The following is a 19,204-nucleotide window of genomic DNA, read 5'->3' as shown; positions in this document are numbered from 1 at the left end:
AGCGCGAATGAAGTAGCCACTTCTAAATGGGACCCACTACTCAGTAGCTTAAGGTGTGTTGCTAAAGCAGCCATAATGAAATGAAGGTGTCATTGTTTGGATACTTCACACACACGTGCTTTTTAATTTCACAGACTACAACTACCAAGCTGGAATCAAAGCACATCGATTCCCCTCTCACACCCTGCACGCACTTAAAACAAAATAAACAGGCGTCTCACGCATGTATAGGCAAAACTGTATCAGACCGGTGTAACGTTGGTAAATCTTCCATTGCACAGAATGATTTTTGTAGCACGTGCAACAAATGACAGTCGAAAGATACAATTACAGTACTGCTATCAATTTGCTTGGTATAACCGCATTTATAGTTTTCTACAAATGCAATCAATCAAATTGGCCTCCATCACTCAACCAACGCTAACGGTAACATTACCTAGGTCCTTATTGCAGGTGGGCAGCCGTGGCCCACTGGTTAGCACTCTGAACTTGTAACCGGAGGGTTGCCGGTTCGAGCCCTGACCAGTGGGCCGCGGCTGAAGTGCCCTTGAGCAAGGCACCTAACCCCTCACTGCTCCCCGAGCGCCGCCACTGTAGCAGGCAGCTCACTGCGCCGGGATTAGTGTGTGCTTCACCTCACTGTGTGTTCACTGTGTGCTGTTTGTGTTTCACTAATTCACCGATTGGGTTAAATGCAGAGACCAAATTTCCCTCACGGGATCAAAAAAGTATATATACTATACTTATACGACTACCAATACTGGAAATGCAGCCATGACTATGATGATGAATATTTATTTTGGCTTTCTTTTAATCCTACTGAATTTGTAATTATGTATCGGCCGTTCTAATACCGATAGTATGTGGGTGCCTGTGTGTGTGTGCATGTGTATATGTGTGCACCGCCATCTACAGGCCAATGAGTGTACAGTCACTAAATGTACACATAACCTAATTTTTTTAGGACCCCCCCATAGATGAAATTCTATGAAACTTGGCATACCCCCAGAGAATGCCAGGTCAATCATACACCTACAATTTGGTGCAGTTCTGAACATCTTAACTGAAGATAGGGGCGATTAAAGCAGAATAATATAGCATTTTCATTTTTTACCGGGGGGGTGCAAATCACAAATGAGTGATTATGGGCCAGGTTGATGTGGGCCCTTGAGACCAACATACCATAAAAGATTCTTCATCCTCAGTGCCACGGTTCAGGTAGTTATTTAGGAAAAACTGCTTTTTTTGCGGTTCGGGGGGCCCAGCACGGGGAGGGAGTGGCCCCCGGGGACGAAACTAAATTTTTCCGTAAAAGTCTAGTGGGGCTACATACCCACCAAATTTCATGTGCCCCGGTGGTTCGGTGTCCCGGGTATCGTTGACCAAAAATTCAGGAAGTAAATGACAAGGGGGGGGGAAACCTTTGACAATCCCTATATGACCGCTTCGCTAGCGGCGGTCATAATAATGCAGCTAGGTTATATGACCGCTTCGCTAGCGGCGGTCATAATAATGCAGCTAGCGGCGGTCATAATAATGCAGCTAGGTTATTCCATGATCCCTATATGACCGCTTCGCTAGCGGCGGTCATAATAATGCAGCTAGGCTTCGCTAGCGGCGGTCATAATAATGCAGCTAGGCTTCGCTAGGTTATTCCATGAAGATGAAGACAAAGAAACTGCAAACTTTGTGCCAATATTATTTCACAATACAAATTCTACCTGTAATGCTTCCTTGCGTTTTCGTGTGTGTGTCTCTTACCTGTAAAGCTTGTGTGATGATTTGGGTGGCCCTCTCAAGGTCGATGCAGGCTTGCGTGTGACTCAAGTCCATATGCTGACTAACCTCATTCATCTACACACACACACACACACACATTATTATAAAACAAGCAAACCTCCAAAACATAGCTACACTATTATAGACCCTTTCAAGCGAGTTCCATTATCAGCATCATAGTTGGCCCCACAAGGCTTCCGTTTTAACATTCCATATGTTATCTTAATGCAGAGAAAGTAGATTGGGAACCAAATAGAATGTTTTTGTTTTTGCATTGTTGAAAGGGTCTATAAGCATTGTTTTTGTTTTTATTGTTGAAAGGGTCTATAAATAAATTCCGACATAACCGGTGTTGCGCATCTCCTGTCTTCCGTGTTCACAGCAAATTACTCGTCAGGAAACCTGCTTGAACAGCTGCAGTCACAGCCAGTAGGCTAACGTGACAGAAGGCAGAACTGATCCCTGACACCGTTTTCTGCAAGTAGCCTGGGAGAACCCAGACGAACCTGCTAACAATTGAGATTTGACAACCGGTCTGGGTTAACAGAACTAGACGGAAGTTAATGTGCCCCGGAAAATCGAAGACTAACGGTGGTGACTAAAGAATATATTTTCGTCTAGTGCAGTGGCCCAAACTTTTTCTTCTGAGGGCCAGCTCACTATGCCTGGCTCTAAGGCCATCCTTAAAAATATTCTTGTTTGCAGTAACAGCCAAAAAAAAAAAAAAAAAAAATGGGTCGGTAGGTAGGTCAATATTTTTTTTTTTCAAGATTTTTGGTCATGGTGATTACGTAGGTATGAATTTAAACAAATGTGCATATTGTGACGTAACTGACTGGATCCTCAACCCGTGCCTTCAGGCGCACCATTGCAAATCTCAATCTGATGCAGGTTATGTAGACCAGCCTTTCTCAAACTTCTTTGACCTGAGGCCCAGTCATGGCAGACTTTGGGGTCATAGGGCTCATCTACACGTACCCAACACCCCCCCCCCCCCCCCCCAATCAAATTGTCATTATCATTATAACAATCATTATTATCATGTATAACAATAAAGGCATAATAAAGTCAAAAGTCAAAGTCTGCTTTATTGTCAATTTCCTGACATGTGAAGAAATTGACAACAAAGCAGACTTTGACTTTTGACTTTATTATGCCTATACTTGGTTGTTGGTTGTTGGTTGTTTAGAGTAAAAGTTGGTTCTTGGTTGTTTAGAGTAAAAAAAAAAAAAAAATCGGTCGGTCTTAACGCAAGTTTACAACCGGCAAGTCGGTCGGACTAAATGGGGAAAAAAATAAATATTTGGGTCGGTTCTAAATTGACAGGGTCGGTCGGGTTACGGCAAACGAAACTATTTTTAAGGATGGCCTAAGAGAAGGCCAGAGACTCTGAGTATATCAGTAACCATAAATAGCTTAGTGCTGTGAACAACAGCAGTCTGTTACTCTACCTCTACCTGAGTTAGAGAGAGATAGAGAGATAGATAGATCGATAGATAGATAGATAGATAGATAGATAGATAGATAGATAGATAGATAGATAGATAGATAGATAGAGAGAGAGAGAGAGAGAGAGAGAGAGAGAGAGAGAGAGAGAGAGAGAGAGAGAGAGAGAGAGAGAGATACTTTATTGATCCCCAAGGGGAAATTCAAGAGACGAGGGAAAACTAGTTGAATATTAAATTTAATTAATAAATACATTTAATCATACTGTAGGCTACTGCAATTTAATACCATTGTTAGATTTGTTTATGTTGCCATCATGCCATATCAGTGTAAAACGTAGCTCAAATGAAATAATACTAATAAAAGACTTTAGCATTCCTAAAAGTATTAGCAGGGAGTCCCAAAAGTATTTTATTAAAAATGTGTGAACTCTGAACTCTGTGTCTTTGCACAGTTCAAGTTGTGAACAAGCAATATCCTACAAATAATTTGAAGTTCTCAAACTATGAGAGTTTCATGAAGTGCTGGCAAAAACATCTGAAATCACCTGATGAGAACTTTGTGAACTCTATTAACATTTGAACGAGTGAATAAAAAATATAAATAATTATCCCAGAAATGACTTAAATAGAAGTTAGTTAGTTAGTTATTAACAATTAATTGATAAACTTTTAGAATACTTTGAGCACTGATGCAGTCAGCATAGGCCTCTTACATAGTTTGCAGGCAGGCCTATTCCGTTTTCGACGGTAAACAGCGCCAAAACAATCACCAGTGGACAAAAAGAGTATTACATGTGTACTGTTGAGACTCGCCATAGAGAATGAATGGGGGAAATTACCAAGTAAATTACGGAGGTCATAGTTTGACGATGTCGTACTCCCGTGCGGGCCAGATGCTATATACCACGGACATGTTTTGCTAGGCCACCCAAAATGAGGTGGCGGGCCGTCGTTTGGGGACCACTGGTCTAGCGCGACACCGGTGCAGAATCCGGAGGGGACGAGAAAGAAACCCGGATACCAATCTAGATTTGACAAGCGGTCTCGTGTTAACAAAACTAGACTGGAAGTTAACAAGCCCCGAAAATCGAAGACTACGGTGGTGGCTAAAGAATATATTTTCGTCTAGCGTGACACCGGTGGTGTAGAATCCAGAGGGGACACAACGCTTGGTAAAAAAAAAAGATAGAAAACCGTGCGGGCGGCGAAAACCTGTAGCTGTACACATATTAGGTAGGCCTACTGGGGGACGACAGCGTCTGCTGCGGCCTCATACACATTGTATACAGTAGCCTAGTGTTCAGTGATGTCGGATGATGTTTTATTATTGTCACTAGGCAGAGCACCCTTGATAGAATTTACTCCAAACAATATAGCCAAGCCGGAGCGCGACTCCTACCTTATCCGTGCCAAATCTTCGTAACCTCCCGGAATCGGTGTGATTTGGCAGCGACAAAAGCTTCAGGCGCGAGGTCGAACCCTCCTGCAAGTCGTCTCCCAGCTAAGATTAACAGGTGACTTGTGACTAGAACAAAAAGAGACTACAGCACCTCAGTGACAAAATAGACAAGTGTTAGCATAAGCCACTCACAACAACCAGGCAGATTTTGTTTTGTTTTTCTTCTTCTTGAGCTTATTGACAGGTTGCATACCGCCACCTACTGTACAGGAGTGTATAGAGTGTTGCAGCAACCCTTTGTCTACTCAACCGAAAGGTCAAATACATATATAGGCTACATGATAATGATAATTACAAATAATAATCGAACATAACCCATTACCTCTTCTTACCAGTGTTGAGTATACTATTTCGTCCTTCCTATTTTTGCTCCAACCTGTTTCTGACTAGCCTATTCTGTAATATCGCATGTTCATCACATCACCAGAAACAATACCTGTTTCTGACTTGTGTACTCACCACAAACAATACCTGTTTCTGACTATTCTATAATAGTGCCTATTCATCACCACAAACGATACCCGTTTCTGACTATTCTATAATAGTGCATATTCATCACCACACTATTCTATAATAGTGCATATTCATCACCACAAACGATACCTGTTTCTGACTATTCTACAAGTTTCCCAGGATGATTCCTGATGTTGGAATGTGTAAAAATGTAAAAAAAAAACCAATTGGGATTCGTGCGTGATTTCTACAACAGTGGTAGTGAAAGCGTTATAAGATTATGTTAGTCTATCTATGCGGTAGACTGATGACACACATGTGCAGAAAACATTTAATACTGAATTGATGTGCTATAATGCTGAATGTCAACAACGGTTTATTAAAACAACATCACAGTAATTTATTTCATCAATCATGTTAATTTTAATGACATTAAAATAATAATGACCCCTAAAGGACATTAGCCTGGGTGTTCCCATGCTGCCTTGCGCGCGATCTGATTCACGCTGCTAAGGCAGCCTGGAGACCATGGAGCAAATTTTCGCCTGAGATAGGGGACCGATCACAGAACAAGGGGGAAAGCAAGACGATGATGAGCTATGCACAAACGCATTTGATAGACATCCGTGGCACCCAATAAATAGCCTGGCTAGCGCCACCACTTCTCAATGAGACGTGGTCTGGGAACTAAACGTTAATTTTCTCGTATTTGAAAAAATGCCCAGATCCGTTTCCATGCAAACAGAATTCTGCGATCCTATCTATCCTTTGAGTCACATAGCCGACTATCAAACAACCAGTGACAACCAGCACATCATGTTCTTCTATACCTTAGACCGGCACATCCGGGAACTTGACTCGTGACAAACGTTCCCACCCCTTTCGGGGGGAAAACAAACAACCCCTCTCATTAACTCCAACGCAAATTAGGGTCAATAAACGTAATTCGTACAGAAATCGCAGGAGTAAATAATAACAAAAAATACCACAAATCAATATGACCACTCAATACATAACCACTTGGCCGGTCGTTGACCGTGAAAGATACCTACAAAAGCTTAATTCAATTAATATAAAAACATGTCCCTTCAGTCTCCCGAGTACGAAGTGGTGCAACAACCCCTCTCAGTGACCAGAAGTGTCATACGGTCTTCTCTTCTTATGGCTTGTAGCCATAATTTTCTTCTGTCAGGATTTTTTTTGAGGACATGGTAGGCAAAAGAAACTCAGGGAGGGGTTCTTAGCTGTGTGGTTGGTACATGTCTACCGGTTCACTCTGGCTTGTTCTGAGGGAATGTTTTCCCCTCAAAAGGGGCATGGCGCAAACAACCTGCTCTGTGTGACGCGGGTCCGGTTGTAAGTATACATGGATTTCTATGCAACGTCACGAAAACATGCGTGCGCAACCAAGAGGCAGAAAGCACCATAGAACAGCATAGAGCAATGCAAAAGAGCAAAAGAATAAAATGAGTTTTTGTGCTGAAAACTGTTAAATATGTTCAATATCCCTAATCGCCAAAAATGACAAAATACGATGTTATATTAATAATGCAAATGAACGTCAAACTTTGAAATTAAGTCTGAAATTAGATAATATTATCATTGAGACAACAGGGGTATACAAAAAAATCTGATTGTAGCTTACAGCAGCCGACTATTTAGGTTAAGTTTATAACGTTGTGGACGGCCACCAAGCGTCTTCTGCCTCACGGCTGCGCGCGCATCTAATTTTGTTGGTAAACGGGAAACCCGTGTATAGAGTATATCCATTTAAAACCAACAATCAAAACACTAAAATGCACTTTTTTTTTTCTATATCAGTTTCTAAAACCACAAAACCATAAAGAGTCGTTTTGTCATTTTTCCAATTTTGTACTCAAAAAGAAAACAGATAAAGAGTCGTTTTTTCATTTTTCCAATTTTGTACTCAAAAAGAAAACAGACAAATCAGATAACAAGACAAGTAACACCCCCAGTTCTTCTTTATTCGTTTTCTTTACTTGCCAGAACACAATTGATGTGACCTGGAAGTCACTGTTGTCCTCAAATGGAGAGGTGCCTATGGTATGTGAATTTACCCATTAACAATCCTGCAATTGTTGGCATAAAAGTCGACTTGCTAAATTGTGCTTATATCTGCATCATAACCACGATCATAACTGCACTAATTTGTTAAAAACGGTTGCATTCAAGTTAATTCTGCAAACCTACCACCATAAATAGAATTCATTTCTGTGGGAAACACTGCAACTCTATTTATTTTCGGGAGTCAGTTAGTTTACTGATCTAATGTTGTTTAATGAGTATGTCCACACATAGATTACGGGGGATTAAAAACACAGATTGTTCCTATAGGTCATTGCAAAATAATTCCATCCATACCGATAAGCAAAAACAGCTGTTGACACATCAAAGATATGGCGATGTTGGCCGATCTCAGATCTGACATATTAAAGAAAAGGAAAAAAACGTCACAATCCAAAAACTTTTGGCCAGTTTTTATTTTTTAAGTAATAGCTGAGTTTTCATGTGGTGAAAGACCCAAATGCATTTGAGCATTTAAAAACCCCAATTATGTGTACACATGGCGCAGGTTATTATGTCAGAGACTTGTCTGGCCATAGACTGTAGGCTAACATGAACGTTGATTATGTAAACTGAAGGATTTCACGTTTCAAGTGAATTGCCAAACTGCAGTTCATTCCTGATATCATACTGCCACCTAGTGGATAATATTTGCCATATCTTTGATTGACATGCTCAGCCTTCAACAGCTATTTTTGCATATGTGGATGGAATTATTTTGCAATATGTACAATTTTAAACTCTAGTATGTGTGGACATAGTTTTTAGGTAAATTAACGTTGTAAGCTATGCTTAAGACAACAGTGACTTCTGGGTCAAGCTAATTGTGTTCTTACCCTGGAAACCCAGAGTTCTCTCGAGAGCACAATGGAATTGTCTCTGCGAGACACTCTGGCAATGAGCAATGATGCACGTTACTTTTACCCCTTGCATCCCGGGGAACCAGCTAAACTGATGAAGACAGCGCTGCAACCCTTAATCTTTCTAGATTACCAGGGTCTGAATTTTCCAGCCTATTGTGTTCTAGCAAGTAAACAAAATGACTTGTTCTCGGTGTTTTTCATTTCGATTTTAGAAACAGATTCCATAATTTCCCAACTATTGGCCGCGGCTTATACAATGATTTTGCAAAATTTCTTCAGCTATGAGGTTAATACACTGGGGCAGTTAATATATTAATTAGGGCTGTCAATCGATTAAAAAAAAAAAACAAATCTAATTAATTACATACTCTGTGATTAATTAATCTAAATTAATCGCATATATAATTTTTGCTGAGAAAGTATTTTAAATATTTAAATTCAAATGAATCATTGAATCAGTATTAGTGACATTAAAGTTCAAAAACTCTTTTATTATTATTTTCACTGTTCAAATAATGGCCATAATAATCTATGATATGACCTAACATGCTGAGGAAATAAATTCAAAAGTGCTTCGGGAAGAAGTTTTTTTTCACATACAAGGCATTTCAGGCCACAGATATAACCTAGGGGACACAATGAAAATAAATTAACACTCCCCTCAATGTCAACACTATTTCTTTCCATTGATGTGCAACTTTAGAGTTGACAAACTCCGGTGATATGCAAATTCCTTGCTGCAGACATTGCAGAGGACTTTATTTTAATCAACACTTTATTTTTGTCAACACCATCAGGCCTTTTTTTAAAAGTAAATGTTCCAATCAATGATCTAGGCTGCACATTTTCTTCTCTCTCCTTCATTTTACAGTAATGGTTACTAACTAGAACGGCTCGGGGTCAAAGGTCATACAGAATCGATTGGTTGGTTTAATGGAAAAAACAAATGAACGCATCACACACAGACCGACTAGAAAGGGGGGGAGCTGCCCTGGTGTTGTTTGAGTTTGAAACTGTTCCCTCACAGAGTTCAGAGTGCCGGCACTTCTCCTATGTGACTGAGCTGGTGTCGTTTGAGTCTACCCAGGTAAGTGAAACTCTTGCTACACTGAGTGCACTTATATGGCTTCTCTCCTGTGTGAATGTGCTGATGTGCTTTGAGATTACTGCTTTTATAGAAACCCTTCCCACATTGAGTACATTGATACGGCATTTCTCCTGTATGAATGCGTTGATGTACTTTGAGACTTGTCTCTTGAGGGAAACTCTTCCCACACTGAGTGCACTGGTATGATCTCTCTCCGGTGTGCGTATGGAGGTGAGTTTTGAGATTATGATTGAAAGTGAAACTCTTGCTACACTGAGTGCACTTATATGGCTTCTCTCCTGTGTGAGTGCGCTGATGTGCTTTGAGGTTACTGTTTTGATAGAAACCCTTCCCACATAGAGTACACTGATACGGCATCACTCCTGTGTGAATACGCTGATGTATTCTGAGATTTGTCTTTTGTGGGAAAGTCTTCCCACACTGAGTACAGTGGTATGGTCTCTCTCCTGTGTGAACGCGCTTGTGATCCTCGAGATGCCTACGTCGAATGAAACTCTTGCCACACTGAGTGCATTGGTGTGGTTTCACTCCTGTGTGAATACGGAGGTGAGCTTTGAGATATTGTATGAAAGCGAAACTCTTGCCACACTGATTGCAGAAGTATGGTTTCTCCCTTGTGTGTGTGTTCTGGTGTGTTGTGATCTTCGCCTCTGTGCGTAAGGTGGATGGGGAGGGAGATGATCCTTTTCCTGTTAAACACACAAAAAAGGAAGACACAGTCACCTAATCCAACCTGCCATTATGTTTTTCTGTAAATATAGACCCTTTCAACAATAAAAATAAAAACAATGCTTGCATGTTCTACTGTCTACTTCCTCTGCATTAAGATAACATATGGAATGTTAAAATGGAAGCCTTGTGGAGCCAACTATGATGCTGATAATGGAACTCTTGAAAGGGTCTATACACGCCACTTCAAAAATAGCCAACTCGCTATCAGCGTGCATGTCAACGCCACGTAAACATACACGCCACTTGTGAAACACAAAAAAAGGAAGACACAGTCACCTAATCAAACAAATACTAGACCAGGTCAGTTTTAAGTTGCAGCTGTTGCAGTACTGCAGCTGAAGAGATACACAATTCTGTTCTGTTCTCTCCTGAGTGAATGTGCTGGTGTCGTTTGAGCGTTTCTTTTCGAGTGAAACCCATTCCACATTGACTGCAGCGGAGCAGCTTCTCTTCTGAGTGAATGTGTTAGTTTGGGACTAGTCTTTCGGTTAAAGCTCTTTCCACAATGAGTGCACGTGTATGGCGCCTCTCCTGTGTGAATGCGCTGAGGTAATTTCAAAAGAAAATCGACTGCACAATCGATTGGACCAAACAACACAAGTTTCGAAAACTAAAATAGGGAATCGATTTTAACCAAATATGTAAGTTACACTATTAATTTTAAACGAATTAAACAAATAAAAAAAAATAAAAAAAATCGATGTAACAAAATTCAGAAACAAGAATATAAGAATATAAAAGAATTCCGAAGTGCAGTAAGCATTGTGAAAGCTAAAAAGAACATTCCCACCAATTTTACGCACCGGAAACAGCTGTTTCAATCAGCTGCTGTGCTGCTCGTGTTATGCCAAAAATGGAGGACAACGCGATCAACCTGTGTGACATGAGAGAGACTAGTGATAGGCCCTAATAACTTGAGGAATTCGATGTGGAAGTACTTCGGATTTTTGGTATATCAAACTATGGAGAAGAACAAAGCGGTAGGCTATGCAAACTGTGCAATCGAGTTCTACTTAGGCGAAATTTGTTTGACATTTCTAATCGTAAACACAGCTACGTTGAAGCCTGCAGTAATGTCTGATGTAATGGCAGTATACTCGGCTTATTGTTTTTCGAGAATGTTGCACTCCTGTTTGGTCACGAAACTTCACGCCAATAAATCAGAAATATTGCTGGCTTGCGTCTACAAGCACCCTCTTTACCTTTGTCCTGTGCGTGTGGACTCGTGTCTTAACTACATTATGCAGTGTAGATGATCAACTCCCCAAATACTATCACAATTTCATGTTAAGAAGCATTAAAATTACATTGGGTCATCATTTGTCCACACAGGTTTACACAGAGTGATTAATAACCCTACATCTTTACTCCTAAGAGACCCTGCCTTTCTGGGATGCTCCTTTTCATACCCAATCATATTGCCAGTTACCTCATTTTGTTTTCTTTATAATAACACAACTTTTCCAGTATTGTGTTACCCCATCTCAATTTTCCATGGCATAGTCAAATTTATCATGTTCAACATCTGATATTTAGTTGTAAAAAGGACACGGCCAACATAAGAGTTTACGACATTTGCAGATTATTACATTCTGTTTTAATTCACATTTTACGCAACGTCCCAACTTTTTCTGATTTAGGGTTGTATGTTCCCGGGTGTCCTATGACTTACTGTACCAAAAATGAACCGTACTGGGACTTAAAAAACGAGGTACCCACAGAACTGTGAGTTTTGTGTACTGTTACACCCCTAGTTCCTATGGTCCTGGGGTACTATGGTCCCTAGTTCCTATGGCCCTGGGGTACTATGATCCCTAGTTCCTATGGTACTATGCCCCCTGGTTCCTATGGTCCTGGGGTACTATGACCCCTAGTTCCTATCGGCCTGGGGTACTATGATCCCTAGTTCCTATGGTCCTGAGGTACTATGACCCCTAGACAGGAGTGGTGTATTTATTGGTGTAATAAACTGCTGGGAGTCCGACTTCTCTGATGTCTCTTACCGTTCTCAGATTGGTCGGCATCTCTGCTGTTCTCTTCTTTCTTCTCTTGTCCGTCCTGTGATTGGTGATAGTCCACCAGCACCACGCAGACTGTAGGGGACGGGTCTGGTTTAACCCTGAGGACTGGAGCCGTGTTCGATTGTTCCTCCTGTACCTAAAACATATGAGGGAAGTGAGAAATGCAACAACTCTACGCAAAACACACTCACAAACCCTCCATCAAATATCCAACACAGTACCTGGGTCTGTTCGGTTTTAACGTCTGCAGCTGAAGAGATGGTCTGTTCTGTTCTGCGGTCAGCTCTCTCTACAGGAGAAAACAGAACAGACTTTAACATTCACATCAATTCATTCCAGGTGAGCGCAAGTTTAGTTGAGCAGGTGTGTGTCTGTGTTTATTTAACGTTAAGCTATTGTATTCTGCTTAGTTGTTCTTTCTTTTCTCCCTTTTTGGCTTGAGCTACTTTTTGTAAACAAATACCACCAACATGGTTGTGGGGCTCTTCACCTCTTAGGTTGGTTTAACTTGTTAAACTTCAGAGCCATAACAATCTAAGTCTAACCAAAAAACTTCAAAGGCACACTGGTTTATATAGTTAAAAAGCCTTTAATTTAAACAGGCTTATGTGTTGCAACAAAATGTCTTCATCAGAGCATATAGGTTGCATGTTCACAGGTACTTTAACAAAATGTCCTCTTCAGAGCATATACAGGTAAGTGATACGTTCACAGGTACTAAAAAATAGGCTGCATCAATCAGAAACACTCAAGTGCAGGTGTATGGACTCCGCCCTGAAATCAGGCTGTCGATAGTCCCCTTCAGACCGCCGAGCCAGGCTCGGGTAATTTGGGGGCCACCTTGTGATAGTAGCCCAGGGGCCGTATTCACAAATTTTAAGGCTAAAAGTAGCTCTAAGTGGCGAATTTTGAAGCAACTCCTAAAAACAATGGGCGTGTCACTCCTAACTTTAGGACTCCTAATTTTTCTCACTAAAAGTAATTCACGAAGCATTTTAGACCTAAAAGTAGCACCTGTCTGGGACAGCTTAAAAGAAGTCGAGAGGACTCCTAACTCACTAAGACCTATTCACAAACAGCTTTTTGTGGCACGTTGCGATGTTTTGAAATACGTAGCCTATGCGGCAACAGGAGCTTCCAATCGCGAGGGAACAATTTTGCATTCATAAAAGGGACGCAATAACGCCACCAACAACAACCAAAACTACTCATTGTTAACATGTAAATTAAATGTAACGTTTCACTGTGAATCAAATTAAACTGTTCTCCTCTTTGCAAACGTAGGCATATGGTGACAGATTCATTTAATAATGTTGCAATGATACTGCATCAATCCGTAGGCCTATGTTTCATTAGGCTACTAGGCTATTTGTTTTGCCTTACTCTTTATTCATTTAGGCTAGGCCTTTTTATTCAGTTATTCATCATCTTCCGTCCTTCGCACTACTTGTGTAGTGCACGCATTCTCAGACCTGTCACTCATCATCGTAAGGGAGGTGTTTGGAATCATTCCCGCGTTACAATCATCAGCCAATCAAGGTGTGTACACTGTGTGCTGTGTGTGTTTCACTAATTCACGATTGGGATAAATGCAAAGACCAAATTTCCCACACAGGATCAAAAGAGTATATATACTTATACTTAATTGAAATATATTATTATTATTATTATTATTAATAATAATATTATATTTTTTAGGGTTTGTTTGTTTAATTTAAGGCCATTTTCGGAAACTAAGGCTATTTAATGACCAGAGCATTTGTGTGTTAGAGAAACTTAAATATGTTTTTTACAATCTATGCTAGTAAGATATTCTAAAACCTTCAAAAGGTGGGACCTTACTAAAAACATCAGCTATACAGTAGACTTTTGGTGATAAAATTGTTGTCTTCTGGTTTATATATTTTAAGGTGATATGACATGGTCCCAGTATGCATTGCGTTTAAACCAGTGTGCATTGCGTTCAACCCAGTATGCATCACATCAAGTCAGATCTGCGATCTGCATCAAATCGAATAAGCCATACCTCCATGACTCTACCTCTGATTGGCTCTGACCCAGAGACCCAACCCTATTTTATGTCTGATTGGCTATGATCCAGAGACCTGACCAGGGTAGGAATTTCACGGCGGCCACGACGGCCATGGCCGTCGTAGCCCCTTGCGTTGGCCGTGAGGCCCCTTTGAAAATCAGAGGTTTACAGGCCACGGTGGCCTTGGTGCCCCCTTCTTTCAATATTCTGCTTTGCGTCCTACTAATAGCAATTTTATTTAGCCTGTGGCCTGTCAAAAATAATCTCAGCATTCACAGCGCAAATTTATTTAGTCTTTTACGCAGTGGAGAAAGTGACAGCGCAAGAAAGAAATTGCGTCCAAATTCACCCATTCTCAGTTGAACTACTCGCGAAGTAGCCTATTCATCACACAGACATCACAAGTATCACATGAAAGAGCTTTTTCTCAGCTTTTAAACGATGTTAGCCGATAATTGCTGTGTTGAACGGTTCGCGAGAAAAGTAAATAATATAATTAAATTTAATCATACATTCTACTGAAGGTTTTGCGTCCCATGATCTCCCTACCCATTCATCTCGGTGGAATACTTTACGAACCCTTCTTTTAACACATGACAAACCATATATCAGAATAAACAGGAGACCTTACCGAACACAAAGGTGTAAAGCAGTCCCCTGTACAGTTAGCCGTTCCAGAGTAATCCAGTTTTGAATTTGCAGTAAAGTTCGACATACATGGATGTCTCCAAATTTGGGCTTTAAGTTTTACAATGTGTTTAAATTGTTCCACATGATTTCATAACGGGCCAAATACAAAATAAATGTTACAAATATCGCCTAGATATTGGTAAATCAGAGTACAGCTGACTAAGAATTTGTGAAAGTAGCCTTAATGATCACAAAATGCTAAGCATGCATCTAGGCTATTTGAGTTTCTTAAAGCTGATATTAAATTGTTCAATACATGATTTCATAACAGGCCAAATATAAAATAAATGTTATATATAGCCTAGATAGTCAGATGATTTACAGTTCTATGTAATATGTCATGTTTTCATTTAATGTTTTTGTAATGTTTCATACAGTGATGCAGGTCTACTGCAGTGAATAGGCTAAACTTTGATCATTTTTATAGCCTACTACTATATAGTTAACTTTGGCCTTGGTGCCCTGACATGTGGCCTTTGTGCCCCCCACCAAATATGCCCAACTGAAGGCCAAGTGGCCTTGCCCCCAGAATGGTGAAATTCCAAGCCTGGACCTGACCCTACTGTGTGTGTGTGTGTGTGTGTGTGTGTGTGTGTGTGTGTGTGTGTTCCTCCCCACAACTCCTTACCATACTGACTGCACTCCTCATATCCATGAACAGCATTTTCTTCTTTAATCCCGGACACTGGAGCGTCCAGAAGGGTCTGACCGTCAGACGAGACTGAGAAAGAGAGGGAGAGAGAGGGAGGGAGAGGGAGAGGGAGAGAGAGAGAGCACGATTATGGCCAAAATGATAATCACAATTATTTTGATCAATATTGAGATCACGATTATTTATCACGATTATTAATTAATTTTAGTGAGAAAAATATTTTTTCCCTAAACATATTGGACTTGCTATCTGGCTCACCCAAATTCTTCCCCTCGCATTTACTCCCCTAAATTACTGCAAATATAGATTTGACTGCGACTTCCAAACTTCCAAACAACTTCCAAACAAATGTTTTGGGTGTGTTACTTTGTTAATATTTGGGAAAACGTTAACAGCCCACCGGGAATCCTCCCAACGCTCCCCATTAGCCACTTAAGCTCTGCTTCTTGTTCATGAGTTTACTGTAATCGTTAGTCCAGGGGTGTCCAAACTTTTTGACTGAAGGGCCACATTGGGTTTTGAAAATTGGCCAGCGGGCCACACACAAATAATAATAATAATAATAATAATAATAATAATAATAATAATAATAACGTTTTGTATTATTTAAATGACAAAATAATTTTGTTGTAGAAAAATAATTTCTTAAGAAATACTGTTAATTTGATGCTGTTTAATTCATTTATAAATGGTGCACTGTCACTTTAAGACTCTTTGCCAGCTCCACTCAAATAGCCTATGACTAGTGCTGTGCCTATGGCTGTGCCCTCTCACAGTTTAAAATTGGTCAGTAGTGGGAACTACTGTTGCCATCGCCCGCTCTCCCACGCTCAAATGCGTCCCCAATTAAATGGACTAGCATAACGTAGTTAGATCTGCTGCAATGGAGATACTATGTATCTATGTGACAAGCTGTTTTGACATTGACATTGTAAACGTTCTCTAAGAAGAGTGTAAAGCAGTTTGTAGTAGCCTAAAGTTAACCACAACGTCGTCTATCGCTGGAAAAAAATAGCGAGCGGCCTATGATAAACTAATAAATGCTCGGCGGGCCGGATTAAAGTGCATGGCTGGCCGCAGTTTGGACACCCCTGGTTTAGTCATTCGTTGATATGTAAAACACTGATGTGTAGGCTACATTTTCATTATTGTTCACTCGTTTTGAGTAGGCTGTGTCTTGAAACGCATATGCATTGTAGGTTGCACATGAAGCTTATAAAATACATGAATAAAATTCACGGATCCCGTCGTTAGCTCAACTCTTATTACAGTAGGCTATCGGAGGAAGCAAACAAGGACTAAAAGTTAACGTGATAAAAAAAGGCATGTGTGGTTTACGTCATGTGATGTGTTTCACGGTATGAGTTGAGAGCCCTGCTTTGCTTATATTTTTGGTTAACTTAACTTGCCTGAAATCAGAAATATTTTCGAACAATGGATGATCCGCTTCGAGGGACAAGCTGTTGGCCTTCTGCTGTGCCACACATTTGATTTTTGATCGTCGTTTATTGTATAGTCTAACTAGCCTACTAATAGTTAACATAATGTCACTAGTCCACAGTGCATCAGGCTGAACAGTGCAGGGAACAGCGGTCATTGGTAGAGCACGCATTTGAAATATCGCTCGATCACGCAAATTTGATCGTGGGAAGCCAAAATTGTGATCGTGATTAAAATTCGATTAATTGTGCAGCCCTGAGAGAGAGAGAGAGAGAGAGAGTGAGTAATTGTGTCTCTGTGTGTGTATGTGTGTTCCTCCCCACAACTCCTTACCGTACTGACTGCACTCCTCATATCCATGTGTTTGTCTCTGTGTGTGTGTGTGTGTTCCTCCCCACAGCTCCTTACCGTACTGACTGCACTCCTCATATCCATGTGTGTGTGTGTGTGTGTGTGTTCCTCCCCACAACTCCTTACCGTACTGGCTGCACTCCTCATATCCATGTGTGTGTCTGTGTGTGTGTGTGTGTTCCTCCCCACAACTCCTTACCATACTGTCTGCACTCCTCATATCCATGAACAGCATTTTCTTCTTTAATCCTAGACACTGGAGCGTCCAGATGACTTTGAGACGAGACCATCAGATTTTGACCACCAGGCGAGACCAGCGGAATCTGACCGGCAGGCGACATCAGCGGAATCTGACCGGCAGGCGACGTCATCTGTTCTGACCAGTCCGGCGGCTCATCAGCTGTCGTCAGCTGGTCTGATTGGAGAGGAGAGCTGGGACTCTTGATTTGCTGCAAAACACAATAACAGATGTTAGTGTGAAAATGAGTAGGGTGTGTGTGTATGTTTGAATCCTGATTTGTTACAAAAAAACACAACAGACGTAAGAATATACGTCTTTCACATCTAGTCAAATTATGCCCGGAGCTTCCGTCACTCGTATGATAACCGCGGACCGACAGAAAAAGAAAGAGTATTGTAGGCTATATTTATATTTTTATAGTCAGATTTGAATATAAAATGGCCAATTTGTTAAGGCTATAATTTTTGCAACTTCAATAAAAACACAGCAGGGACTGGATAACACACTGTCTAGCATTGAATATTGTAGGCCAAATGTCAGATTTGAATATATCGGGGCCAAAAGCTGTTGTAGCCTACTTCCTGTTTAATAAAGATCTCTAGATCTGTGATTTACGCCCATCTGCTCTGCTGTTTACCAAACACAAAATCTGGTAGTTGTGTTTCCTGAATCCTTACATTCAGACATCCAAAAGTAATTTAATTAAAAAGCACCTATATAATTGCTGTTGTTTCTGGAAGTATTTTTCATGCAAGCATCACACATTTGGAAGAGCCAGATCAAGTTAAGATGAACACTTACTGAATAATTACAATGTTTCTATGTACAATAGTTTACTCAGCATGGTTGCATGTGTGTGTGTGCATGTTCATCTTACCTTGATCATGCCCTCCCAAGTGTGTGTGTGTGCGCGTGTTCATCTTATCTGATCAGGCTCTCCCAAATGCCAAATGTGTGTATGTTTGTGTGTTCATCTTACCTTGATCAGGCTCTCCCAAATGTGTATGTATGTATGTATGTATGTATGTATGTGTGTGTGTGTGTGTGTGTGTGTGTGTATATATCTTACCTTGATCTGGATTTCCCCAACATGTGGCTTCTCATTCACATCCTGATCACTGCTGGGAGGAGGGGGGGGGGGGGGGGGGGGTGTTAATGATGTTGACTATTAATGTTGAATGCCTTTTATACTTGAATAGATTTAGATTTGTGCAATGTAGCCATGCCCTCTGTTTGCTGTGAGTGTGTGTGAGTAAGAGTGAGTGAGAGAGAGAGTGTGTGTGTGTGCTGAGTACCTATTTCTTTGTTGACCTTGCAGCTGTTGACACAGGTCCCTTAGCTCAGTCTTCAGCAAAACCACAGTCTACACACACACACACACACAATTAACTACATTAATCACACCTACACATGAATTATACAAATATACCTAAATATATCACACACACAAAAAACTATTATATTGTATCTTATTACAGTAATTTGGCAGACACTTGACTTACAGCAACAGAATAACATTTGAGTTCCAGAGCTACAGCAACAGAATAACATTTGCGTTCCAGAGCTACAGCAATTAGGCATATTCGATCTACGTAATAATCAGATAATAACGTTCGCAGCGGCCATTTTGTTGATATAGAAAATGCATAGGTGGGTCTATTTAATGCAGCTGTCAATTGACAAGCGCGATAGCGCCGGTATGATCGCTGTAGGCTGTTTATTTATTTGTACAAAATTGAACGTGATGGTAGGCCCATGTTGTGCAATAGTACAGGCCGTTCTAACAACAACAGAGCCCTAAAGTCACCCAGTGTCAGAAACATACCTGTCAACTTTTTTCCAGCCGTCTT

General features: G+C 40.7%; 2 protein-coding genes across 25 annotated transcripts in view; one reads left to right on the top strand and one right to left on the bottom strand.

Annotated features, from left to right (window-relative positions):
• LOC121718788 (NACHT, LRR and PYD domains-containing protein 3-like) overlaps positions 1-19,204 on the top strand; it is a 1,510,793-nt gene that overhangs the window by 561,214 nt on the left and 930,375 nt on the right. The gene's annotated exons all lie outside the window — the stretch shown is intronic.
• LOC121718884 (zinc finger protein 25-like) overlaps positions 1-19,204 on the bottom strand; it is a 43,541-nt gene that overhangs the window by 19,066 nt on the left and 5,271 nt on the right. For 3 of the 15 annotated variants that reach the window (XM_042104271.1, XM_042104275.1, XM_042104276.1), the window contains exons 4-7: positions 18,650-18,717; positions 18,424-18,475; positions 17,313-17,562; positions 15,299-15,391 (exon numbers count right to left, since the gene is read on the bottom strand). The exons of 2 other annotated variants lie outside the window; for them this stretch is intronic. In XM_042104271.1, coding sequence (XP_041960205.1) covers positions 15,299-15,391; positions 17,313-17,562; positions 18,424-18,475; positions 18,650-18,717 — 463 coding nt within the window. Of the gene's footprint in view, positions 1-1,761; positions 1,855-4,626; positions 4,940-9,006; positions 9,885-11,930; positions 12,085-12,169; positions 12,238-15,298; positions 15,392-17,312; positions 17,563-18,423; positions 18,476-18,649; positions 18,718-19,204 lie in introns of those variants that run through there. 10 more of the 15 variants (XM_042104287.1, XM_042104278.1, XM_042104277.1 and 7 more) reach the window with 10 other exon arrangements.

This window comes from Alosa sapidissima, chromosome 9 (genome assembly GCF_018492685.1).
Source record: "Alosa sapidissima isolate fAloSap1 chromosome 9, fAloSap1.pri, whole genome shotgun sequence".
Taxonomy (NCBI): Eukaryota; Metazoa; Chordata; class Actinopteri; order Clupeiformes; family Clupeidae; genus Alosa; species Alosa sapidissima.
This window is presented reverse-complemented; position numbering and strand designations above follow the sequence as displayed.